At 41.4% G+C, this 26,484-nt stretch overlaps 2 protein-coding genes and 1 long non-coding RNA gene across 3 annotated transcripts in view; 2 read left to right on the plus strand and 1 right to left on the minus strand.

Annotated features, from left to right (window-relative positions):
- The window catches only part of WNK1 (WNK lysine deficient protein kinase 1), a 108,366-nt gene extending 105,147 nt beyond the window's left edge, over nt 1-3,219 (plus strand). The window contains 1 exon segment of the mRNA XM_062590504.1: nt 129-3,219. Within this exon segment, the coding sequence (XP_062446488.1) occupies nt 129-443 (315 nt within the window). The 3' untranslated portion in view covers nt 444-3,219.
- A 1,922-nt stretch (nt 3,220-5,141) lies between these two features.
- Nucleotides 5,142-25,942, minus strand: RAD52 (RAD52 homolog, DNA repair protein). Its single transcript, XM_062570217.1, has 12 exons — nt 25,896-25,942; nt 17,472-17,560; nt 14,193-14,294; nt 13,511-13,604; nt 11,758-11,825; nt 11,429-11,547; nt 11,246-11,321; nt 8,178-8,374; nt 7,838-7,974; nt 7,154-7,234; nt 6,272-6,514; nt 5,142-5,990 (listed from the first exon to the last, which is right to left on the minus strand). The coding sequence occupies exons 2-12, from the start codon at nt 17,556-17,558 to the stop codon at nt 5,932-5,934; spliced, it is 1,263 nt and encodes a 420-aa protein (XP_062426201.1). The 5' UTR covers nt 17,559-17,560; nt 25,896-25,942; the 3' UTR covers nt 5,142-5,931.
- On the plus strand, nt 7,208-8,825 carry LOC134137358 (uncharacterized). Its single transcript, XR_009957674.1, has 3 exons — nt 7,208-7,344; nt 7,741-7,934; nt 8,740-8,825. It is a non-coding gene; the product is annotated as an uncharacterized LOC134137358 (long non-coding RNA).
- Nucleotides 25,943-26,484: the final 542 nt, after the last annotated feature.

Genomic DNA, 26,484 nt, shown 5'->3' on the forward strand with positions numbered 1-26,484 from the left:
GACTAGAGAGGAAGACCATTAGATGTTCTTGTAAACATCCATTTGGTGTGGCCTGTGGGCCAAGGGGGTAGCCTGTGTTTTTTAAATACAGTTATATAACTACTTTTGGGGACTGGATTTTCTTTCAGGGCCCTGGAATGGCAAGAAAATTCTCAGCACCTGGTCAGCTCTGTATTTCTATGACATCTTCCCTGGGTGCTACGCCCATCTCTGCAGCATCAGCTACCTCTTTAGGTCCCTTCACAAAGGCTATGTGCCCTCCGCAGCAGTACGGTTATCCAGCAGCATCTTTTGCAGCTCCATGGAGTGGGACAGGTGGTCCAGCACAGCAACCACTTGGCCAGTTCCAGCCCATAGGTGCCGCATCTTTGCAAAGCTTCAACATCAGCAATTTGCAGAAATCTATCAGCAACCCCCCAGGCTCCAACCTGCGGACCACTTAGCCATGCTTGGAGACCATGCTGGCTAGACCTTGGGACAGGACATGGGGAGGGAGATGGGGCCCTGTATCATCTATTAGTGCTGCAATGAACTGGTAGCTTGCCAGACTGGGAATGAATTTCTCTTTTCCAACCATTGCTGTCAGCTCTCTGTAAAGGGAGTTTCCCCACACACTTTCAAGGGGGAGGAGGATGATCAGCATCCTTATGATGGGACAGTGCTTTTGACTGAGTGGTCCTGCTCTCGTGTGGAAGGAGAGCTGTGAAGATAAGTCATGGGGTCAGTTAATGCAGTCTTGCTGTAAAATTCCTCTGTGGTTTGAGGCTGAATCCACACATGTTGAGATGGGAGAGGTGAATCCTAGCATGAGGCTTTAGCACACTTCTCATCTCTCCCTGAAGAACCAAGACCAGGAGAAAAGCTGTCCAAGTCCCCCTCCTCTCCCTCTCCCCAAACAATCGTATTTAGCCCCAGAATGATGGGGCACAAGAATGGACTTGCAGTGCAGCCCGTGCTTGATAGGTCATTACTGCTTTAAGTAAGATATTAACAGCTTTGACTGCAGCATTAGAGCAATTTAAATTGTTTAAAAATTTTAAAAGTTCCCTGCGGACATGTACTTACCATCAGTTTTGATGTGGAAACACTGTGATATATAAATGTTGTTGGACAACAGTAGTTTAAAAATGAGTGGAATATAGAGGGTTAAAAAAGTTAAAAAGAAAAAATGGAAAAAAAGCTAGCTATATCCTTATACTTATTGGAGACACTTTAACTTTTTCCTTTGTATTTTCATTGTATTAGATAAATAAATGTGAATGTAAAATTGTATAAATTAATGTACTTGAATACTTGTCTGTTCTCCCAGTATGCTTGCTGGATATTTTAGTGCCTTGGACTTCTATTGCTTCTGCAGTTAGCATCATCTTCCCAGCAGACCCCCAGATGGACAGAGGGCAACTTCAGAGCAGGATGGATGTGTACCTAGTGATCGGGACATTAAAGAGTTAACAATTGGAGTGTTTATTTAGTGTTACTGCAACTGTCTAGAGTAGGTGTTTGGAGGGGGAAGTCACTGAGGCTGTAGGTTGGAACAAAGTTCTGAGCAGTGGGGAAACTTGTCCAAGTGCGCAGATCTCAAGTCGCTGGTGTGAGGAGGACCAGGTGGGAGCGAGATGGAGGGTGGTGGGTGAAGCTGAGGTGAAACTAACTAGTCCTGTCTAAAGAGTTAAGAGGTCTGGAGCAGAATCAGAGAGGATGGGGAGAATGTGTGTCTTGGGAAAGGTCCAACTTAAGATGTGGCTTGGACTCCACCTGTGAAGTGGTGAAAATGTTTGGTCAGGATGTGGTATGAGGGAGAGGTGTCATTGCTCATTGGTGTGGGCTTGTCTGCTGGGATTGGTTTTCTTTTTTTTTCTTTCCTTAATTCCTTAAAGCCAGGAATAGACTGTCCTGGTGCAATGTCCATTGCCGGCAATGGATGCACTTGAAACAGCCGGCATCAAGAATTTTCCTCTGTCTTATCTGGAGGATTTATGATTTTGTTCACTTAATTTCAAACTGGTACCAGGACTGTAACCAACTGTCACCTCATAGTAACTGTACTGTACTTCTGCTTTATTCATTTTCCCTTATTTAAAAATACTGGTTCCCTCTTCAAAGTAAAAATAATACCAACCAGTATTTATATAGTGCTGCAAAAAGCTGTGAAGGGTCAAAGTACTGCTTCCTGGTACTTGAGAGTAGCTCAGTCGCATCCTGGAAACTGGTGCATCAGGGAGATGTTACTTGCCTGAAATTTCTTCTGTGAGTGCTATTCCCTTGTGGAGCCTTAATAAGGAGTTTCTCTGTCTCTAGATGTTCTCTCTCTTATCTTTAAAAACAAAAGCGGAAGGTCTGTTTGTTTCATGTCACTTTTCTTTTTTTTAAACAGCAGTTTTGGCAGCAAGGGCGTGCACGAGCTAGAGATGAAGGTCTGAGGGCAAAAGTTAGGAGCAGGGTGGCTGGATTCCAACAGTTCCTCGGCTTTGGGGGTTTACCCTTTGTAACTAAGGTGAGGAGGATGAGAACTGCAGAATGAGAGAGGAGGCTCGTAGTCGCGAGAGTGATGGAAAGGCAGGAAGAAAATGGGGGTGGTGGTGGGGTCCCTGCTGCTAAAGTTGAACAGAAACCTTCTGCTTTTTGATGTGAATGGATGCAGAGAAGAGTTTCCTGAATACACCAAGTGTAGGGTGGACGCATGCTCTATGTAAAGGAGCAGTTACAAACCTGAGGCAGTAATGAAACAAGGGGAATATTTCATGACAGGGGAACTAATCAGCTCAATGCAGCACATGGTTATTTAATTTTGATCTAGTAAGTTTGAAGTCGTTTTTCACTTAATGTTATGCAAGAACTGGTTTTATTTACCATTGATTTTTTTTTTCTTCCCTCCTGTGGATGAATAACTGAAGTCTAGAGGAATAAACTAATGCTACTGAACTGTTAAATTATTTTGTTTAATATTACACTTTGAGTATCTTTTTCCACATAAAATCTGTTTCTGAATTACAAGCGTTTTCTTTACATTATTTAACAATGTACACTGTAAAAAAAAATAAAAAAATAAAAAAATAAAATGAATTCAAACTTTGGGCTTCCCTGGCCGTAGTTAGTTGTATGTTTTGCACTAAAACCAGGCATTGCGCTACTTGTATGACTGCGCTTTGTGCTGCAATTTGTTACCTTTGTAGAATACTTAATGAAATCATTCAAATAAACCAAACCTGCTTTTGTTGAGCTGTGGGTTTTCTTGTGGAGCAGCAGGTTCCAATCTCTACTTCTTATTCATGGATCAATTTTAACTGTCTGTTACCCAATTTATCAGTTTATCACAGGAAAGTACAAGAAACCCATTTTAATGATACCCTTCTCAAAAGCAGCTATCAGTAATGAGTCTTTGACCTTTTACAGTTTCTTGCTTTGGAGTATTCTATTAGAGAACAGTTCACAGAATGAATCTCCTTTATGAAAATATGAATATAAATGTTTAAGGGAGGAAGGTGAAGGATAACTTAAAACATAGTGGTATGGGGGGTTGGTATGGCTGACTTGTGAATTTACCAAATAGGCATGAAATAGGCTTAAACATGATAGTCAAAAACTTAGCAGGTCTCCCAGTTTGAAATAATAGGTATGTGTTAACTTGCAGGCATTTTGTGCTTCCTTTTGGCAATGAAGCTAGAGCAGGAAATGGTGGAAGGGGCCTGGGAAAGGCCTCTACTCCGCCTAATTCTACTTCTCCTTTGCTGTTCTGTTGATTACTGCCCTCTCCAGAGAGGATGGGAAAAGGGGTGTGCATCTGTGCTGCTGGGCAGAAGAAACTCTTCAGTATAGATCTCATGAATTCCAACCCCAAACTATACTGGTAGATAAACAGGAAGAATCAAACTACTATACAATCATTCTCAAACAGCTGTAGAGTTGCAGGAATTATTTGGTGCTTCTAAACACTAATCACTGTTGCATTTCTTTCCATTTTAAGAACAGCTTCTGCTATGACTCATGCCACTCAAGTCCTTTTATTAAAAAAAAAAAAAAAAAAAAAAAAAGCCCCAAGTGTAAGTTTTGCTGGTTTTCTTGAAAAAAAAAGGATGTATCCTGCGAGGTATATTTCAGTCAGTTCTTTTAAAGGAGGCATGTCCACGTTTGCAATGTTTCCGTTGAGCCAAGAGAGCTGTTGTTTCGAACATATGGGGGCTCTTACATTTTTCTGGCCAAAGTTTGGCAATGCTTTGTTGTTCTGCACTGTCTGCGCATTCCCTTCCTAACAGGTATCTTACCACATCTTCAAGTCATATACTGACAGATGAAGTATGTGTTTCTTCACAGAGCTGTTCTTAACTCACCACTGAGTTAAGAGAGAAACTAATCTGGTGAAATGTGAAATTATTTTCTCAGTGGCTTCTGACCATCTGATCTATTACAGATGATTATACCTTGTCCTGTCTTTACATAATAAAAATAATCCTTGTTCTTTGTCCTGTTTGGGAGGGATATGGATAGTAGGGAATCTTTGAAAAAGAAGAACTTTGAAAAAGGTTAAGTGGTAAAGGGAAAAAGTAAGGCCTTTGGGGAAGCACATGAGGAACAGAAGTAAATTCTTAATACCTCAAGCAATCTAAATGTAAATATATTTGAAGAAGCTTGACCAGATAGCCCACAGATGACAAAGCACAGGAACAAAGTTCTTTTTCAAGTCTGACATTGATTTCAGGATTGCCATAATCAGAGTTGTGTAAATAGTTTTTCTGGGTCAGCTAAGTGGATGTTGCACTGTCTTACATCCTTGTCTCCGGTACTTCAGGTCGTTCTACAATACGAGCCCCCTCCTTGAGAACAGGGCACCCCTAAGTGCCACCAGGGTGAGAGCTGCCAGCACAGGTGACAGCCTGAATCCCCTCCCTGCAGTGGTGCCAGGTGCCTGCCTGGCCCAGCAGGATCTGTAGCTGCTGCATCCCTTCACCATAGAACAGAGAGAAAGACCAGAGTTGTCCCTTGAACCTTTTTCCTAGTTGCTGCCCATATTAAAGGAAAGGCAGTGCTCGTCTTTAGCTTCCTAATTGTACCTACTCAGTATATTGATTTCTTTGACCCTGCTAAATAGGAAAACAGTTGTAATGGTTTGAACAGCACTGAGTCCTGAACAGTTTGAAATGGAATTTGTTTTTCAAGTTTCATGTTTATTTTAATAGTAAGGAAGACTGAAAGCTTATCTAAAAACTTCAAGGAACAAAACTGCACCTCCCATCCATTTTATAAAGCTCCTACGCAAACACTGTCTGAGGCTGAGATTCCATGTGCAACTCCTCAGCAGCAGTCCCAGCATGCTCCTGCCCTTGTACTGTCCTGCTGCAGCAGCGCAGCCAAATGTCCTGCTGCTCCAGAAGCCTGAGGATAGTTTTATTAGTGCGAGCAGTTCCAACCCCACTAGTGCAGCCATGTGGCGCAGCTGGGCCGCACCTGGAGGCAGATGCTGACACCAATTAGTTTTAGGTGCTCAGCCTTACTGAATGGGAGCCCACAGCTTGTACACTTTCCATCCTGTGACCTTAAACCACTTTCTCCCCCCTCTACTGAAAAATGGTTTCCTCTGTGCGGAAATGCAACACCGAGGAAGAAAGACGCAATGACTTGCGTCTCATGCCAGCAATTAATTCTGCTATCATTTCAGGCAAGTTAATTGTAACTTCAACTTGTAATACAGCCACAAATCTAGTGCTACAGAAGCACTCATGATTGCTTGTTTAAAATGTTTCAAATGCCTTTTTCTATAATGACCCCAGAGTACATTAAGGTCTTTATGGTATGTCACATTAAGCTCTCTTCTGTGTTGCACCATCAAAATATACAGGAGAATCCATTAATGCCTTATTTCTCCACATAATTTGAACAGCCAACTGCAGTCCTCTGATGTAATTCAGCGTCTAGGTAATGATACCACCAGCTGTCTTATGTAGGTTCTAGCCGCCTTTTCTTCAAGCTTTGACTTCTACATGGACTGCACTCTGCTAAACAGGGAGACAGTGAGAAATGGAAAATTCTTAAGGCTTTTCTCTGCTTCAAAAAGTGCTCTTCAACTTGATTTTTCTCTAGTGCTTCTTTTAGAGGATCATTAGATGGAGAAGGATAGTTCTCCTACTCTACTGTCACAATAGTCTGCAGACAATGTCAGAAAAAGAGGGCTGTTTCTCCTACTCCAGTTTGCTAATCTAACAGATCCTGTCAAAGCCTTGTGCCACTATAAGATAGAAATCATGTCATCGGCTTCTGTTTCTTTCATAGCACGTACCTGATGCAGGCCAGTTGGCACAGTGGCTACTGCTCATGCGATTAGTAGACGGCTGCAATTGGGCAAGCCTTGCAGAAGACTTGTGATAATTCGTTCTCTGAGGTGTTCTGTTACGAGTAGTCATTTGATGACATCCAAGGGGTCTTTCAGGTGTCTGGTGTCCAGCTGATGGGCCTGCCATTTTGTGGCTGGCTATGTTAAGATCTGTGGTCTCCAAGGAAATATCCCAAAGTTCGGGGTCATCTAGAATGAATCAAAAGATGATCAAATTAAACATGAGATTATGCAAAACAGAAGAGTTTAATATAAGCTACCATCAACAATTTAATATACTTTTGGGTCACTAAAATATTTCCAATGTCTTTTTCTATAAGCTCTCTTCCTATAATGCTGGCCAATCTAAAAGTTAAACTATAAATATCTTCTGTCAGTGCACAACAGGAAAATTATGCAAGGAAAAAAAAAAACTGCCATGTATCATGAGAACTGAGGCAGATAAGCTGGCACTCCCCCTTGCGCTCTGGAGTTAAGCAATACCAGGGTTCCACGGTGCAAGTGTGACCCAAATAGCTACAGCTGTGTTAAGAAGATTCTCCTCCCCTGAAACATTACTTCAGGAAAAGCGGTATGCCAGATAGCTATAGCAATTCTCTGCTGAAGAATGTGGTGTGAAACTCCGCCTAGTGATGGAAATCTGCTCATCTCCTACACATTTTAATATTATTTTTCTGCCACTTAAGTTACATCAGTATTGCTAAGCTAATTATATTCATGCTTCTATTATTCCAATCTGTATACAAGTGTTGCCTTCAAACACTAAAGAGATGATTTAAATGCTAAATGATATAACATTTTGTTACCATTCATCAGTTTTTGGCTGACCTGCAAAGAATTCCTCTTCTATTGCTAATTCTTGTTGTACTGTCGTTGGAGTGCTGTGCTTTACAGGAGGATCAGATGTTGCTGGACAAAGATAACACAAGAAGATTTTGATGACAGAAAGACAGAAGAACCTTTTTTCCTCCTTCTAAAGAGACTGTGGATCTGAAACAATTAGCAGCAACTGCCACCAGGTACCCTCTTTCCCCAGAGCTGATTCTTATGCATTGGCAACGGTATGTGGAATGGCAAGATGACAACTAGTAAGGACAATTGCATTACTTTAAACAGGTTTTGGCCTGTTTATCCCTCCCTCCACCTTCCTTAAGTTCCTGCTTACAACACAGCTGTCCAGACTTCCCCATGAGTAAAGAACAACCTATTAGTAGCTAATACAATGCCTATTTGGCTGTAATTGCCTCGGTTAAGTGCTGAAGCCTCAGCTGGGGGGTACAGCATGGCTGTGCTACATGATGCTTTAGGGTGGTTGGAAAGTTACAGTTTAATGATGCTGCTCTTGAGCCCACATTTCTTCCACTTTAAAAATATGGGAAACAAGTCTGATAAGCCTCCTTCCTTTGTTCTCACAGGTGTGTGATAACAGACAAGAAAAAGAACCTCATCAGACTCCTGGTAGGAAGGATAATATGTTCATTACAACTGCAAGTTCTTAATGCCAAGCCTTACCCTGTTTGCTGCCTGGATTCACTACTGGAACCTGCTGCTTGCTCTCCATCTGTTCCCGGAACTGTTGCTGTAGCTGCTTTTGTCGCAATTTCCGCTGGTAAGTAGCATCACGCTCAGTAGCTGAGGAGTCTATGTTTCTGCACTTCCCCAAATAAGCACAAAGTTGAATAGGATTTCAGCAGTTACCATTTACAGAGAAGAAATGTATAAAGAAATAACAGCAAAGAAAAATCTAATAAATCAGCATTTTGCAGCATCTTCCAAATTGGGTTCTCCGTGTGTTTTAAGAGAAGTAACTTCTAACATACCTTTTAAAATAAATTCATGGTAGTAGTTTTACCTGCAGCTATTTAGCTGTTTTTGATATTCAGCATCTGTGGGAGTCTCCATCTGCCCAGGTTTACAAGTAGATACTGTCTCACCATGCTGTCTCCATCCTGTGCTCTGCCTTTCCAAACAGCTATTGTATCTTGCTTTCTCTATTTCAGGCTCATAGTCCTGTCTTTTAGCTTTGACCAAATCCAACTCAGGTGGCATCTAGGAAAGGAATAAAGAAAACTAATTCAGAAATTTTCTTCATTAACTTACGAAACACGCAGAGTCATGTCATTCAGTTAATCACTGACTTCATACAACTCTGTGTTAGTTTAAACTGGTAGGTCAGTGCTTCAGAGCAGCTATCCCATGTTGCCTGCACTATGCTCTCTGCAGGAAAGAACAGATGCAGATGATTCAGAATTCTGCAGCTTCTCAGAGAGTCTAACGAGTCTGTCCCTGGCATTTGTTAGTTTTGCCAGTTCCATTTTCACACTTTCATTAAAGGCTATGGCAGACCCGATACTCAGTTCTGTAATCATGAGGTCACTAAGGGGTGTATATCCTTCTGTTTCTATTAAATACAGGATGGTTTGGCTCTGTGATTTTGAAACTTGTGACAATGCAATCCTGGCAAAGCATCTGTGGCATCTTTACTTGGTGAGGCCTCACTTCAGATCTGTTCCTACAATCTAATTTTGCCAGAAAGAACACTGTTACAGCTCTAGGCTGATTAGCAGAGTTTGCTAAATCCTAGTCTAAAGAAGTCCCTACAAAAGTCTATGGATCATCAATTGCAAAAAGTTTTCCTCAATGTGCAAAGCAGATTACCGCCTACAAGCCTACTGCCCCCAACTGGTACACATCAGGAGCTAAACAGATAGAGGCTGGTAAGTGTAACTGGAGTAACAGCCAGGACAAATGTAATACTATGAGGACTTCTGTGCTATGTTAAAGCATACACAGAAAGTGTGAAAACTTTGAAAGAATGGCTACACATCACTATTTATTATCTCTCTCTGGACCAGATTGCCAACAGTAAGAAGCATTTCTCCACAGTGTTGTGCTAAGTCTGACAGATCACCTCAGAAGGTTTGGTTTGATCGAATGCTTTACAGAGGGTGAAGTCACCACAGCTCTTCCCTTGCAAACTGAAACCTAAAGTAGGTAAGGAGTCTGAAAAGCAAAGCAAGAGGTAACCTGGCCCCTTACTGTTCAGTAAAGGTAGGAAGCATAGTCATGGCAAGGAAAGTAATCTTTCAAGTAAACAGCTAATTCTTTGTACATTCAAGAGTCACTATTTGCCAGTAATACAGCATCAGGTATTTAAAACAACATAGAATTGTAGCATAAGTCTTCCTAACTTTATTTCTCACTGTCTAACAGTCAAATCTAGTATATACTGCTCTCAAAATTCAATTGCTGATTTTAGTTACCAACACATTTTGAATTCAAGTAGAGGACATTTTCAGGGAGATGTACACTTCTCATGAAGCAACAAAATATACTGTTACCTGTTTTGCTTTTCTGTGGTAAGACTTTGAAGAGATTGGCAACAACTAAAAGCAGTTGCGGGATTGGTCTAAAAATCCTTGTTCCTCCATTATGTCATAAATACATCTAGTATTTTGCAATGTTCTTTTGGGAAGACTCCAAGTTGGTTAACTGAAAGTTGAAACCACCTTTTGAAATTAACTTTTCTTGAAACCTCAGTACAAACATGCTGTTACAGAATAACAAGTATAAAAAATGAACTGAGCACTGAGGGTTGAAATATGGTTACACCATAAATTCTGTTACAAGGACAATGCTGAGTGTATCTAGCTGGTGATGTGCATTAGGCCCCTGCAGAGTTTGAATACTGATTAATAAGAGGCCAAAGCAACTATCAACAGATATGGCAAAATTACTACTATACAGATTTTGCTTAACCTTAAGTGAAAGTTCTGACTACCAAAAGCAAGCAGCTTTGGTATCTGACCCACCTGGTATTGTTTCTAGGATATGCTGGGCCATGTACATTGAAAATTTCGTTTGAAGGAGGAAGTGTTTCCAGTGGAAATCTTCCTATTTTGGGCCAGAACTCTCTAAAGTCTGAAGAACAATCCTCTTTTCTGATACCCAACAGTTGACATACAAGCTATCAATTTGAGAGCCTTCAAGTCTAAATGAAATTGTCATAATTTTGCAGGAATGCACGCAGGAGCTTTACCTGCTTTAGGGTAGGATACATATGTTAACAGATAATCTCTCTGCCTATTCTTTTGCCCTGCCCACAACCTCTAGTTTTATGACCTGTTACAGATGTGGGCAATTGTGTATTGACACAATTAAAAATAGCATGCAGCTATCTTCCTTTTTTTGTTGTTTTCTGGAAAAGTCCGATATGAGGATTATGAAAATGACAAATAAGTTTGAGTTTAAAATTCAAAATAATAAACTGGATCATGCTGCCACCAACAATAACAGTAGACTAAGAGAAGAGCTATTCTGGCTTATGCCTTATACAGGATAGTAAAAACACTATTTCCTAAGGATTTCCATCTTACCTACATCATGCATATGTGCATTGGCAGTGGTATAAGTACTAATACATATTTAAAGCACAAGTGGCTGGACTAGGCTGATGAGCTCAGTTACTGCAGCTGACAGCTTAACTGGCCTTAAGAATTGTAGCACACAGAAAATGGCACCAAGAATAAACTGTTTAGTGTCTCTTGTGGTAGCACTTAACTTGTCACGAACACAGATTTAACTGAACTCTTTACTGGCAATAATACTGTCTCTTAACAGAGACACTTAGACAATATGGCAATAAATGTCATGAGATCTTGAGCTGGACACTGCTTCTTCACCTTAGTGACCTTGCCTATTGTAATGGTCCAACTTTAGAGCAACACAGTTGTAAAATATTGAAGAATTCTGTAATAGTTCATACAATCAGGCTAGCAGGCAAATTAAGCTACAGCTCTCATAGCTGGCAATATTCAGGGAGGAGACACAAAGATATCATTATTTACATTCCTTTTAACATAAAGGACTAGGAGCAATGAACATCTATTGGTCCCTGCCTCAAAAGCCCATGTACTGTACCTGACGTGGAAGCTTATTCACAGCTCGAAGGTAGTCTTTGTCTAGGATGCAGTTCCCAAGAGCATTCCCAAAGCACCTGTGAGATGAAAGTTCATTATGATTGAAAATAATACTGAACTCTCAGAACACTTCTGAAAATGTATTTCTGAAATACTTTCTGAAAAAGTATCGACCTTCACTTACTTAAGCGCCCTCTTCAGTCCATCTGTTACTGCCTCTTTTCTTGCTTTTTCTAAGGACAAGGCCTTAGATTTTAGGCCTTCACTCACTCCATAACCCACATCTTCATGATATGATCCATCCTGAAGTAGAATTTAAAACTTATTAAATGTAAGGGAGTTTCTGCATATGCAACACTTCTAGTTAAATGCTGTGCTTTCCCAAGCCAAATTACTCCCTCTAAGCTGGATGTACAATACTCTTCTGAACCACAGTCTGGCCTGTATATGAGCTTTCATTCACCACTTTAAGCAATTGCTCAACTATAGACAAAGCAAACAAAATCCACTTACCTTAAGCTGGACTTTCACAAATGCACAGACACCCACATAGAACCTGCCATTGTTGAGGTCAACAAAATCTGGGGAAAAAATAGTAACATCCAGAACACCGCAGAAGACTTCTGATCTACATCTAGACCTTGTTTTACCTTTTGAGGACATTCATACACCTGTAGCATACTTGCTGAACGTGCCAAAGATACTATTTCATCATATATAAAATGGAGCTCAACCTACTAAACATTAACTGTAGTTTGAGAACGCTGACTTACCTATATGCGCTGGGTAAAATAACATGATACCTTCTAGTAATCAGTGTACAGATTTGGCAAACACTTGCACCCTAGTGTTTGTTAGGTATATAAACTTTAACATATGAAAGAAGGAAATGTTGTAAATGTTAATCCTCATTCAGCTGCATATCCTGAATATTCATGGCATAACAACGTTTTCAGCAGAAAGGAAAGATTTAAAGTATGATTTTATAAAAACAGTAACTGAAAAGAACCTTGATTGTCTATAAAGGCAATTTCTTTCCTATCATCTACAAAAAGTCTCCTGTTTCGGAAGTTTTGCACAAACTTAGATATAAGACGACAGGGTGTCTGAATAGCTTAACACATTGCAATACATCTCTCAATCCAGAATCTTTTCTTTACCACGTTTTACATCAAGAGTAATGCTATATAATATATATCGGGCACTCTAACAGTTTTACATGTTGTTAGATAAATGTCACAAATGGCTGAAGTGAGATGCTTTCAAGTTCAGCAATTTACTCTGAGGTTTCTATGTTCTCTAAACACACCTAGTCCATTTGCTCAATTGTTTTGCCAGAGGTGCAAGCCAAGAGTTGAGGAGCAAAAATAGGACAGAATCTTCTGTCTCTGAATTGCTAAGGTACGACTTCAAGACTACAAGATAGATGTTTGAAGGATGCTAGTCCTTTCTTAATTAAAAAGGCACAAAATAGATAGAAATGCATGGAATTATTTGTTTTATGTTTAAAATCTACCAATCCAATGTAAGGAAAAAATCCTGCAGAAAAATAAAAGCAAGTGGTTCTATTTACATATGTTAGTTGAGCTACTTCAACTACCATCTTCAGTCTACGCACAGCAGACCTGCAAGCGAGGACAATGCTTCTCTAGCGGTTGTTAGTTCAGCTATCAAGATGGAGGAAACTCAAACTTCAAACATCATTTTGTAGAAGAGGTTTTCTATAGCTTTCTACCATAAAAATCTCAGAACGAGGTATTTGTTAGACGAGGAATCTCCAGGAAAAAGCTAGTATTAGAAGGCGGCTAGGGAAAAATTAACTGTGATATTTGTTTGAATATAATAACTGCAGATGAGTACAACAGTTGGCTCTGGGCTGCCAGGTGTTAGAACAAATAGTTTAACGGTCATTCCTCCTCACTGATACTTCCACAAAGATCAGAAAACTTCTTTAGAATAGCTCAAGAATAACCCTATGTTCATTTAAAATTATGACTACAATATATTCCAGTGCAATATTTAAAAAGAAAACAGAAGCTGCATCATTATTCAGTTTCTTTCATTCTTCCCAGATGCCAAGAAATCTGGAAATTCCACATGCTTCTAATCAGGTTCTGCCATTTTTAAAGTACATTAAATATATGTTCTTCCCTGTTTGGAATGTTCAAGTTCTAAGATAGGTAGCCTGGTCCTTATTTGACACTGTTCCTTTAAAGCATCATGGTGAAACAAGAGGAAAGATTTTACTCTCAAGATAGATACTTACCAACATTCTGTTGAGTGACTGAATGAGCCCAGCCATTGAAGCCAAACATTTCATTGGCCAGACTGATTACCTTGTGACCCTCAACATAACAGACCTGAAAAGAAAAGCAAATTATACATATACACACACAGGTGCACACATCTATTTCTTTTCTTTTCTTAATGAAGAAGAGAGGAAGCACATAGAGCATCTTGCAGTGCAGAAACACAGCTAAGTGGAAGACTCAGAAAAACTGAATGAAAGCAAAATGGAGCCACTTTAGGTTCCCTCCATGACAGCTGCCAGAAGAGGGAAAGAGAACAAACATAACCGAATTACAGGAAGCAGAGCTAGTGGGCACAGAACAGAGAAAAATGCAGCTAGTGTTTATATAATGTTTCATATATTCCATTCTGAAAAATTAAGCAAAACTTCTCAGTGTCCATAAGTAGATAAATAGTCTAATTCAAAAGATGCAACCGATAAGTTGCAGTATGTCTAAAGCATAAAAAGACCTGTGCCTAAGGTAAGGCCAGATTTATGCTGCTATTCTAACTTTGCTTTCACATCTGCAAATTACCCTACTAGTGGGAAATGAACTCAAAAAATATTTTTGTTTTGTTTTGATATTTTTAACAAAAGATTTGCTAAGGGTGGGGATGGGGGGAAGGGAGTTCAAACAACCATACATGTTTGTTCATACCTTCTGTCCTCCTCCAGCTTGCCGACTGCTGATATATTCTGGACCCAGTTTCTGACGCAAAGCATGCTGGATAGCTTGATATTCATTTGCTGTATATTGATACTTGAGGAAAACAAAGTAAGACAAGATTTTTCACTCCCTGTATTAGCTTTTTCTCTCCTCATAACATCAACTCTTAATCCAATTTTTCCACATACAGTTTTCTAAGCAGTACATTGTTATGATTCAGGATGTACTTGATAAGAAAGGAGTTTGGGGGGAGGGCAGAGGAGATTTGCCCCAGCAAGGTGCATTGTATTGGTTTCTGGAGAGGGGGCCTGGTGACAAGGGATACAGAGAAGGCAGAATTACTGAATGCCTTCTTTGCTTCAGTCTTCACTGCTAAGGGCAGCCTTCAAGAATCCCAGAGCCCGGATGTAAGGGAGAAAGTCTGGAGAAAGGAAGACTTCCCTTTGGTTGAGGAGGATAGGATTAGAGACCTTCTGGGCAAGCCTGACATCCACAAATCCAGGGGCCCGGGTGGGATACACCCACGGGTACTGAGGGAGCTGGCGGAGGTTGTTGCCAGGCCGCTCTCCATCATCTCTGAAAAGTCATGGAGAATTGGAGAGGTGCCTGAGGACTGGAAGAAAGCCAATGTCACTCCAGTCTTCAGAAAGGGCAAGAAGGAGGACCCAGGCAACTATAGGCCAGTCAGCCTCATCTCCATCCCTGGAAAGGTGATGGAAGAGCTCATTCTGGAGGTCATCTCCAGGCATATGGAGGAAAAGAAGGTGATCAGGAGTAGCCAGCATGGATTCACCACGGGGAAATCCTGCTTAACCAATCTGATAGCCTTCTGTGATGGCGTGACTGGCTGGGTAGATGAGGGGAGAGCAGTGGACATTATGTACCTTGACTTCAGCAAGGCTTTTGACACTGTCTCCCGTAACATCCTCCTAGATAAGCTCAGGAAGTGTGGGTTAGACAAGTGGACAGTGAGGTGGCTTGAGGACTGGCTGAAAGGCAGAGCTCAGAGAGATGTGCTCAGTGGCGTGGAGTTCAGTTGGAGGCCTGTGGCTAGTGGCGTTCCCCAGGGCTCAGTACTGGGTCCCATCCTGTTCAACTTACTCATCAGTGACCTGGATGAGGAGACAGAGTGCCTCCTCAGCAAGTTTGCTGATGCTACCAAGCTGGGAGGAGTGGCTGATAAAGCTGAGGGCTGTGCTGCCATTCAGAGACACCTGGACAGGCTGGAGAGCTGGGTGGAGAGGAACCTCCTGAGGTTCAGCAAGGGCAAGTGCAGAGTCCTGCACCTAGGGAGGAGTAACCCCATGCACCAGTACAGGCTGGGGGCTGACCTGCTGGAGAGCAGCTCTGCAGAGAAGGACCTGGGAGTGCTGGTGGATGACAAATTGACCATGAGCCAGCAATGTGCCCTTGTAGCCAAGAAAGCCGGTGGTCTCCTTGGGTGCATTGGGAAGAGTGTTGCCAGCAGGTGGAGGGAGGTGATCCTGCCCCTCTACTCAGCCCTGGGGAGGCCTCATCTCGAGTACTGTGTCCAGGTCTGGGCTCCCCAGTATAAGGGAAACATGGAGCTACTGGAGAGAGTCCAGCATAGGGTTACAAAGAAGATTAGGTGACTGGAGCATCTGCCCTATGAGGAACGGCTGCAAGAGCTGGGTCTGTTTAGCCTGGGGAAGAGAAGACTGAGGGGGGGATCTTATCAATGTACACAAATACCTGAAGGGAGGGTGTCAAGGGGATGGAGCCAAAATCTCTTCAGTGGTGCAAGTGGGACAAGAGGCAATGGGCAGAAATTGAAGCACAGGAAGTTCCGCCTGACCGTGAGGGGGAATTTCTTCCCTGTGAGAGTGACGGAGCACTGGAAGAGGTTGCCCAGAGAGGTTGTGGAGTCTCCTTCTCTGGAGATAGTCAAGACTCACCTGGATGCAACCCTGTCTAACATGCTGTAGGTGACCCTGCTTGAGCAGGGAGGTTGGACTAGATGATCTCCAGAGGTCCCTTCCAACCTTACTGATTCTATGATTCTATGATTCTTCTCTTACTCTTGAAGCCATGCATATTGCCGGCTACACAAACATTAATTATTGAGCTGTAGCACCTCTTTTCCACTTCTCATAACTATCACTTACACCAAAGAACTGAAATGAGCCAGGCCTTTTGGTATTCTATCGAAATCTTACTGTAGTCATAATCCTAAGTCAAGATTGCCAGGGACACAATTATACGCAATTTATATTTCACCTCTCAAAAATAAAATCTAGCATCTCTACCAACAAGAAAAGTGTCCTTTAAAACCCCAACAAACCCCCAATTTAACCCTGTTTTACGAATATATTGCATTAGGACAGAGAGGATTGCATGTTGGGCTAGCAGTCAGGATAGAAGTTCTTTGAAGAGCATTCAGCAAATTTCCCTAATGCAGGAAAATTTCCTTGGACAACTCTAACACCAGTTATACCAGTAGGAAGCCTAAAGCAATGTAACTGGTACTGATTGTCTTGGTAGAAATACAACTTTTAAAATCTGCAAAGGTGAGAGAGGCCTAAATATCTATTTAAGGGGTTCAAGCACCAATAAGTTTTTATTGCTATCCTCTGATATGGGATAAAGATTTCAGTGCCTAGATCGCAAGTACTGTGCATGCAGGTACTGGCTGCCCCATCATTCAGCAGAACAGAATTTAACAGAGTGTATGCCATTTAAGTTCAAAAGCCTGCCAAACCTCTCCAGTTTATATATGGTTCCATTTAAACTAAAAGGAATAACTTTGGTTCTAGAACCAGAATGCAAATCTGTAACCAAAGAGAAAAGGGAGAGTACACATACACCAGATTCAGGAGCTATGTACAAATGTGCATCATGGAGAAGAGAATTCACCATTTAATGCCAAAGATCTATTCAGACCACATATAGTTGCTTGGGTTTTTTTCTTTTTTTTTATATATAACAGCTAAGTGAAAGTAGTTGACTTTCAGAACCATTATGGGGAATATATGTAGGCAAAAGCCAAGTTAAGCCACTTGGGAACAAAAGAGAATAAAAAGGAGCCCCATTTGTAAGGAACAAAGTTAAAAACACTTTGTGAAGAATCCAGATCAATTTAGTATAACTAGAGATATGCCACGACTATTACAGAAGAATATGCAATGTAAAATTAGGTGTATGGGTGTGACTCCAGCCTTACATTACCTAGCTTTAAAATACGTAGATGATATACAAAGCTGAAGTGCAATGTAGAACCTCTGCTTTTCTTTCAGGCAAAAAGGAACTGACCTGTCCAAAGCAAGCAACAGAACTGCCAGTGCTGGAACTATTGCTGCTGCTGTGGCTTTCACTGTTTTTCCTTTGACTTTCAGGCATCCCTAAAGATAAGAGGAGACACAACACTGAACAGCAGATAACAGAACCAACATTTCATATGAAGACATGTCAAAAAGCTATAAAAGGTCACTGCCTGTGAGTATAACAATATTCTGTAATAGATGATATGTTGGATATTTTACCAATATTGTACTTCCCATTCCATGGAACTGCTGCAGTCCCAATGAAAATTTTTCTGATGTCATCACAGTCAAAAATACTTTTCTTAAACAGATGTTACACTATGTATGCAGAAATGTTTAGTTTCATGCTGGAAACAGAGGCACTGTTCTAGTCTTCCATTCATGAAAGCATCAAGTGTGAGTGAGCTGATAAAGAATCAAGAAAAGTCATAGAAAAGTGCTAAAAATAACTTCTGCTGGATTTCCCTGGATACTTGCAAATCTATAGGGCAACTCACAGAACTACTGATCTTTCTATTCATTGCTCTCCTTAGTGTCAGTTTGGGTTACTTCACTAATTTTCTACTATTTAAGTACGTGTCAAATGATAACCAGAAGAAACTGAATTTCTGCAGTGGATGAAAAGATTTTTTTAAAACAAAACAAAACTTGACTTATATGTCTTGTATGTAATTCCTGCTTTTAAGTAGAAATGTTGATAGTACACACGCTGTACTGGATTGTTCCTATTAGCGACTGTCTTTTGTTATAAGATATCTACGTTTGTCAGGAGATTAGCAAAAAATTTAATCAAGAAGGAAGACTGCTGTTGAAACTGGTCTGAATTTTCTGTTGTCTACTTCCATTTCTGGTAGCCATTACAGTAAATAAATAATCTTTTCACTCATTCCATTTAAAGAACAAATAAATTATCCCTGTCAGAAAAGAAAATTCAACTTCAGCAGCATCTGGATCCTGCATAAGATGCAGAGACTAGAACATAGTATTGAGTCATTATTCTAAAGATTAAGCTGTTAACAAATGATTTTTTTTCCTTTTAGGTACATTTGAATGTATTTATTATTATTCTAGGTAAGAAAATACAAAATAATTCTCTCTTCCAAATTCTTCAGCACTATACCCCTATATCATCTTCAATATCCATTAACACTGAGAATCTTGACAAAAAAGAAGCAACTGAGATTGTACCTGTTTATAAAATGATTAGTCACTTTTCATTTTAGTCACTTTTCATGATTAGTCACTTCATGATTAGTCACTTTTCATTTTATATTATTATTATTATTTCATTTTATATTATTATTATTCATTTTATATTATTATTATTATATTATTATTAGTCACTTTTCATTTTATATTACTCTTTTGACTGTAATTGTATTGTCTTGGGCCACAATGGTATCATATAAGCTAACTAGAGTTGAGAAATACAAAGAACTTGCAAGTATTTTAAGAAGTCATGCTGACAATTCAGTAGATGGCACCCTTCTCCAAGTCAGTATCCAACAACTGCATGTTATCACATTGCCCTTCCATGGTGCTGGTGAAGTGGTCTTCTAGCTGAGGGCTTACAGGAGTGCAAAGGAGCTGCAGTGACACACGTATATCTTTTGTTATGTTTGTACAAATGCTGAGTACAGCTGGCTCTAGTCTATCCCTAAGATTTCTGCATACAATACCAATGTAAGACAATCCAATCTTGCATGTGCAAGATGCCAGCTGCAGAAAGTATAATATCCTCAACAGATAGTGTCGTTTGACAGCCAGTAGGAGCCTGCCTAACACTATGCTTTGCTACTGTTCTCCAGGTTAAGCGCTCTTCTAGAGAAGTTGTCCCTCTAGTCTCTAAACAAGAAGCCAAAGTTTTACTGAGAACTTGGAAAACAATTTTCAGAAAAGGTATAGTAGCTGTTTCTTTGGCAGGTAGTAACAACAGTGTACTGTAGCTAAAATTCTCCTCAATTTTGGTTGGCTATAACTAGTCACCTTCTGTCCAAAGTTGTAAAACTGTACAATTTTTATGTATCTGAACATATTTTGATCAAAATTCAGCTACTATTTTTGGAAAATAAATTTGTTTCTAGAAGAAAACATACAGAAATTAGTATCATCAGGAGACACACTCATGATTTAAGCAGACTATTCTTGCTTTTAAGCAGAGTTCATTGCATCCTGAGGGAGACATCTAGAGAGCGATAATTAGTATCAGGAGTAAGTGGCAAAGCAAGTCAAAGTTTGAACAATACTACTTTTTTCTTCCTCTCTCCAAGCAACCTAAATCAGATCCTAGTAAATTATAAAGTCCGTTGGGAAAACAATGCAAGAAACGTGTACATTTCTCTATACAACCTTATTAATAGTTTGCCCCAGATTTCCACATACAGAATATGGGTGACATTTTGAAACAAAATCACTTTAACTTAAAACAGTATTATATTCCTTAAGTTTTTATATGGTGTACACCACTGTCAATCTAAATTCCTAAAGAGATACACCACTTAACGAAGTTCTGAACAAGGTATGGAAGCTGGTTTTTAAGAAGAACGAGGAAGATGTACAGAATTCTATTTAAAAATAGCAACATATAGTATTAATCCAACCAATCAACTTCCACTAGAGAAATATAGCAATATACTTTTTGTGTAATAAATATAGCTTAAACATAGAAATGGTTTGTCTTTAAATCATGAACTACTCCTACTCAAAGAAACAGTTTGCTTCAGCTGTGAACATAGTTTAAATAAAACATACAATGTATTAGAGCAATCTGGTTTTCCAATACAGTGAAATGGAGCAGAGCAAAGCCCTATGTCTAAAGCAGTTGTCAGGGCACTTTGAAGAAGCACAACTTCAACATCAAAATTATTAGAGGTGTTTGGAAGAGGGGAAAATTAATTCTGCAAATGGATTTATTAATCTACCTCAAAATCAGAACCAGGAACTAGGGAGAGCAAGAAGGCTTCCATTTCTCAAAAGAATATGGTTTCCTTACCCCCATTTTCCCCCAATATTTAACTCACATGAAACATTAACATTGATGTAGGTAATAAAAAACTATTGAATAGAGGCAAAAGAGCTCAAAAACCCTCCTCAGTTGGGAAATTTTTGAGGCTGCCTGACTCACGAACAAACATTAAAAAAGCTGTACTTTCAAGCTATCTTTAAATACTGTAAATTTAACTTCATATATGGTTGTACTGTATGTAGAATGATAAAAGCAGTTTAAATACTAAAAGGATCTAGGAATTATCATTTGTTACATTTCTGACTGTGATCTATTTTTATTATTTACAGAGAATTATTTTCAGTTTAGCTGATAATGTCCTCTGACAGTTTTCTTATCACTGAGAATAAGCCCACGCAAGACTACAATTTTCAATTGTGCTCCAAAATATTACCTTGATATACTAGATAGACAAACTACTGTTTGTTTTACTGTTACCATATTTAATGCTTTATTTTTAAAAAATGCCAGTAACACAAATTAGGTACACAAACAGAAAATGGCTGTTTTGGGAAACTGGATAACAAATACTAATTTTCTACAATATTCTAAATCTAGGCAATCATTTGTAAGGTGGTAGTGAACTGACGACCTGCTGAGAAAAAATGAGGTGATGCAAAAATTGGCCATTCAGCTAAAAAGTATTGAATGTAATGTTTTCAAGTACCACTAGTACCATAGGTGACAGCAGCAATACCTTCTAATTTTCCAAACAGACACCTCCTCATACACTTTTCTACTATACAGCCCCTAACCTATTCCAAAAAAGAGAATTTAGTTCCAAGCCACTTATTCTCCTATCATCAGATCCCCCTCCTTCTTAATAGGACATGTTTTTGAATCCTGTACTTCACCTTAATCCTGTGCTAGAAGTGTCAATTACCAATTCTCTTTGCATGTAAAGTGAAAGCAGGAGAATCTCCTTATGTAGGCAGCTTTGCATCGCTTTGAAATGGCTTGTATACCATTAGCTTTAAATATCACAACTTGGAAACCCCTGAGGTAGAATACAGCTATTTTAGGAAATTAGTTATAGCATTACATATTCCATAAACTATGACTTTAAAGACTATGCACTTTTAGAGGACCTTTTTTTCAGCATTATCCTTCTCTACATGGTAAGCTTTTTCACAGTGAAGCTATAGTTTGTTGAATAAAAGTCTATAACATTCTTTCAATAAATGTAATTCCATACAGTTCATCAAGAGAAATCAGGCTATGCACATAGGAGTGAGCGATTTAGCAAGAACTAAAGATAGTATCTCGTATTTAACCTAAAGTTCATATTGCTGTAATCAAAATAAAAAATACAAAAAAAAGTCCTTGAAGACTCTTACATTTCTATGGAGCATTCGCTCCTGAAGGAACTCTGAACTGTTTTAAGCTTGACTAACTTGTTATACAAAGCTTGCTTTATCTAACACTGAGCAGAAATGTACATCTTCAAAGTGTAATGGGCCAAATGTTCCTAATGAAGGCAGGCCCGTGCTACACAACAGTTTAAAAAGATGGGAAAACAAATTATGAAATTGCCATGAGAAATTACATTCAGTATAACTCTTCAGTTTTGACTTCTGACAGTCAAATGGTTTAGCTCAGCTGGGTAGAGCGTGCTGCCGCTAATGCCAAAGTCACGGGTTCAATCCCTGTATGGGCTATGCTGAGGGTTGGACTAGATGATCTCCAGAGGTCCCTTCCAACCTTATCATTCTATGAACATCTATGAAATATCCTTGTTGTCTTGAAAAGAGTGACTGTTGACTTAATTCTTTTGATTTCATCAAAAGAAAAAGATATTCAGTGTTTTCTATCTCATACCAGAAAAAGTGCAAGTGGGTCATGATATTGGATGTCTGTCTTGGACTAAAGATGGCCTCTGATATTCCTCATATAAATACATCTTATTGGTATTGATTCAGGCCACATTCTGTAGTAAAACCCAGAAAGAGAATGAAAAGATGTAATATAGAAAGGGTAAGCTATTTAAAGTAGTTTACATATACTTGATTTCAAGGAATATAAATACCACTTGCTATCATTTAAGGCACAGTTCAGATTTGACATACCTTCAAACATTTCCACTTATTTCAAATGAATTCATATACGTTGCTCAAAAACAAATTTAACCTTTAATTTTATCAGAAAGTACTATGTACCAATTTTCTGGCTGTTATAAACTCATGAAAAATGTATTTTGAGAGGTTGCTCCCTAACCCCATCAATACCTCAATTGCAAGTTGCTGACTCTACTTCTCCAGCAATTACTGGAAAACCTAATTCCATTCCAAATTGGTTAGTTTAACTCATTTGTTGCTGTGCTTTAAATACCTTTCCTAAACTGTGTTGGTTCTTAATAGAAACCAGTTTTAGGTATAAATTACTTCTCTCCTACATATACACTACTTTAAACTTCGGCCTCCTTTGCAGTTTTGCTTTATATTTGCTTTCATTAATTAAAAATTCAATAACAGCTTATGAAACAAATCATTCCAATCTGTTCTAAAGCAAAGAATTTGAAATATACTTACCTTCTAAGAATATAAATCCTACTTTATTTTTCACTTTATTTGCACTACTGCACAATTATGTATAGAAAATGTTTAATTAAATGGACTACCTGGTACTTTCCACAAATAATCTTTTTATGATGTTATATAAAAATCACTATCAAAACAAATAAGGAGCTAGGCTTGTGGTAAGAGGTGATCTCTCTTATAATTCTGAGTGGTGTAGCTGAAGGAAAGGAGAAACAAGTTACTGGGCACACAAGCTCTTTTTCAAGTATGAAACAATAGCACCTCAGAGCTGCAAAACCCCCCAAAAATGGACAGTTCACTCTTTTGAAAAATGAGTTTAATGTTCATAAAGAAGGAGTAAAAGAGCTTTTTCTGGAGACCAGACTGACAGAAATTCTTTGCTTCAGTCTTTACTGCTAAGGGCAGCCCTCAAGAATCCCAGAGCCTGGATGTAAGGGAGAAAGTCTGGAGAAAGGAAGACTTCCCTTTCATCGAGGAGGACTGAGTTAGAGCTCTTTTAGACAAATTTGACATCCACAAATCCATGGGCCCGGATGGGCTGCACCCATGGGTACTGAGGGAGCTGGCGGAGGTTGTTGCCAGGCCGCTCTCCATCATCTCTGAAAAGTCATGGAGAATTGGAGAGGTGCCTGAGGACTGGAAGAAAGCCAATGTCACCCCAGTCTTCAGAAAGGGCAAGAAGGAGGACCCAGGCAACTATAGGCCAGTCAGCCTCATCTCCATCCCTGGAAAGGTGATGGAAGAGCTCATTCTGGAGGTCATCTCCAGGCATATGGAGGAAAAGAAGGTGATCAGGAGTAGCCAGCATGGATTCACCACGGGGAAATCCTGCTTAACCAATCTGATAGCCTTCTGTGATGGCGTGACTGGCTGGGTAGATGAGGGGAGAGCAGTGGACATTATGTACCTTGACTTCAGCAAGGCTTTTGACACTGTCTCCCGTAACATCCTCCTAGATAAGCTCAGGAAGTGTGGGTTAGACAAGTGGACAGTGAGGTGGCTTGAGGACTGGCTGAAAGGCAGAGCTCAGAGAGATGTGCTCAGTGGCGTGGAGTCCAGTTGGAGGCCTGTGGCTAGTGGCGTCCCCCAGGGCTCAGTACTGGGTCCCATCCTGTTCAACTTACTCATCAGTGACCTGGATGAGGGGACAGAGTGCCTCCTCAGCAAGTTTGCTGATGCTACCAAGCTGGGAGGAGTGGCTGATAAAGCTGAGGGCTGTGCTGCCATTCAGAGACACCTGGACATGCTGGAGAGCTGGGTGGAGAGGAACCCCCTGAGGTTCAACAAGGGCAAGTGCAGAGTCCTGCACCTAGGGAGGAGTAACCCCATGCACCAGTACAGGCTGGGGGCTGACCTGCTGGAGAGCAGCTCTGCAGAGAAGGACCTCGGAGTGCTGGTGGGTGACAGATTGACCATGAGCCAGCAATGTGCCCTTGTAGCCAAGAAAGCCGGTGGTCTCCTTGGGTGCATTGGGAAGAGTGTTGCCAGCAGGTGGAGGTAGGTGATCCTGCCCCTCTACTCAGCCCTGGGGAGGCCTCATCTCGAGTACTGTGTCCAGGTCTGGGCTCCCCAGTATAAGGGAAACATGGAGCTACTGGAGAGAGTCCAGCATAGGGTTACAAAGAAGATTAGGTGACTGGAGCATCTGCCCTATGAGGAAAGGCTGCAAGAGCTGGGTCTGTTTAGCCTGGGGAAGAGAAAACTGAGGGGGAATCTTATCAATGTATACAAGTACCTGAAGGGAGGGTGTCAAGGGGACAGGGACAAACTCTTTTCAGTTGTCCCGTGTGACAGGACAAGAGGCAATGGACAGAAATTGAAGCACAGGAAGTTCTGCCTGAATATGAGGGGGAATTTCTTCCCTGTGAGAGTGACGGAGCACTGGAACAGGTTGCCCAGAGAGGTTGTGGAGTCTCCTTCTCTGGAGATAGTCAAGATCCACCTGGATGCAACCCTGTCTAACATGCTCTAGGTGACCTTGCTTGAGCCAGAGCTTTGGACTAGCTGATCTCCAGAGGTCCCTTCCAACCTCAAGCATTCTGTGATTCTGTGAAATACTACTCAAATATCCCAGAATAAGTTACATATGTGTGTACTATAAAAAGTCTGTAGTTTTGCCATATGCCAGTTTTAGACAAAAAAAAAATGAATCCAAGCTAGAATCTAAAACCTCTGAATTTTGTAAGAAGCTGTGGGATATCTGTCAAACTGCAGATCAAATAACACTGTGATTACAGACATAGACGACGTTTCCAGTAGAAAGACCAAATAGCTGATTTTAAACTTGCATGCTGATTAAGTAATGACCGTCTTAAGCTGTTGGGCTGTCTGTTCTGCTTGGCTCCAGTTTGACGCAGGCTTTCTTTAATGGGAAGTTATTAATATTTGAAATTGACAGAATACTCTAGGCATAAGCAAGCCTACATCTATTTTCATCCTTCTGCTTCCATGGATAGCAGTGTAAAATATGTCAGTTCTACTATGTTGCTGGTATATTATAGCAGCACCTTACGTGAACTATATTATTCTCCCCAAACATTCATTTAAAAATTCATTCCTTCTATACTTCCTACAGAGGAAAATTGAGGCTATTGAGATCTCTGTGCCTCCCCAGGGTCGGGCGCGGGGGAGAGGCCGCCAACGGCTTCCTCCGCTACTGCCTTGCACTCGCTCGGACACGTCTCACGCCAGGCGCGAGCCGCCCCAACCGCCGCTCGAGCGGCGCTAACGGCCGCCCCCACCCCGCGCGCGCCGCTTTGTGCCCCGCCACTGGGGCCGCGGAGACGGGGAGGACGTGCTCCCTGCCACCGCCAAGAGGGGAGCGTGTCCCACCCGGCCGATCCCGGCGAGGGGGGCGGCTCGGCCGCAGTACCTGGGGCCGCGGGTAACTGCCGGCCTCCGCCAGCGACGCTTCGCAATTCCCGCCCGGGCGGACGGGAGCGACAAGAGGGAGGGGCGGGGACGCGCAGAGCGGCGCTGGCGCTACGGCAAGGGAGAAGAGTCAAAATTTCCGACGCGCGTGACAGGCGCTGACGTAGCGGCCGGGCTGGGCGTGGCCACGCCCCACGCGGGCGAGGGTGGAGGGGAAGGCGCCCGGAGCAGCCCGGCGCGTGAACGCGCGCCGTGGGCGGGGCGCCGCGCGGCCGTAGGGGGGGCGGAGCCGCGGGGCGTCGCGCGGCGGCGGCGGCAGGGGCGGGGCCTGGGCGTCTCGCGCCGGGGGCGCGGGCGAGGGCGGGAGTGGAGGAGCGGGAGCACGAGCGGGGGAGGAGGAGGAGGAGGAGGAAGGGGGGAGCGGCGGGCCGGGAGCCGACCTCGCCTGGGCGCCGCCCCGCTCCACGCTGACACGCAGGTGAGGGCCGGGCCGGGGCACCGCTGGGCGCGGGGGGCCCGCGCGGGGGGGTTGAGTGGAGGGGGAGGGGCGGTATTTTACCGGCCGTAACGTGTTTTACCGGCCGCTGGGG

This window comes from Rhea pennata, chromosome 1, assembly GCF_028389875.1.
Source record: "Rhea pennata isolate bPtePen1 chromosome 1, bPtePen1.pri, whole genome shotgun sequence".
In the NCBI taxonomy this organism is placed as follows: Eukaryota; Metazoa; Chordata; class Aves; order Rheiformes; family Rheidae; genus Rhea; species Rhea pennata.

Excerpts from the sequence above, each read along its gene's own strand:
- RAD52 (XM_062570217.1), bottom strand. The coding sequence starts at position 17,558 with ATGCCTGAAAGTCAAAGGAAAAACAGTGAAAGCCACAGCAGCAGCAAT. Across the intron at positions 11,826-13,510 it reads AGTCACTCAACAGAATGTTG|ATTTTGTTGACCTCAACAAT; the intron begins GTAAGTATCTAT and ends TTTTTTCCCCAG. Across the intron at positions 8,375-11,245 it reads TGAATAAGCTTCCACGTCAG|ATGCCACCTGAGTTGGATTT; the intron begins GTACAGTACATG and ends TTCCTTTCCTAG.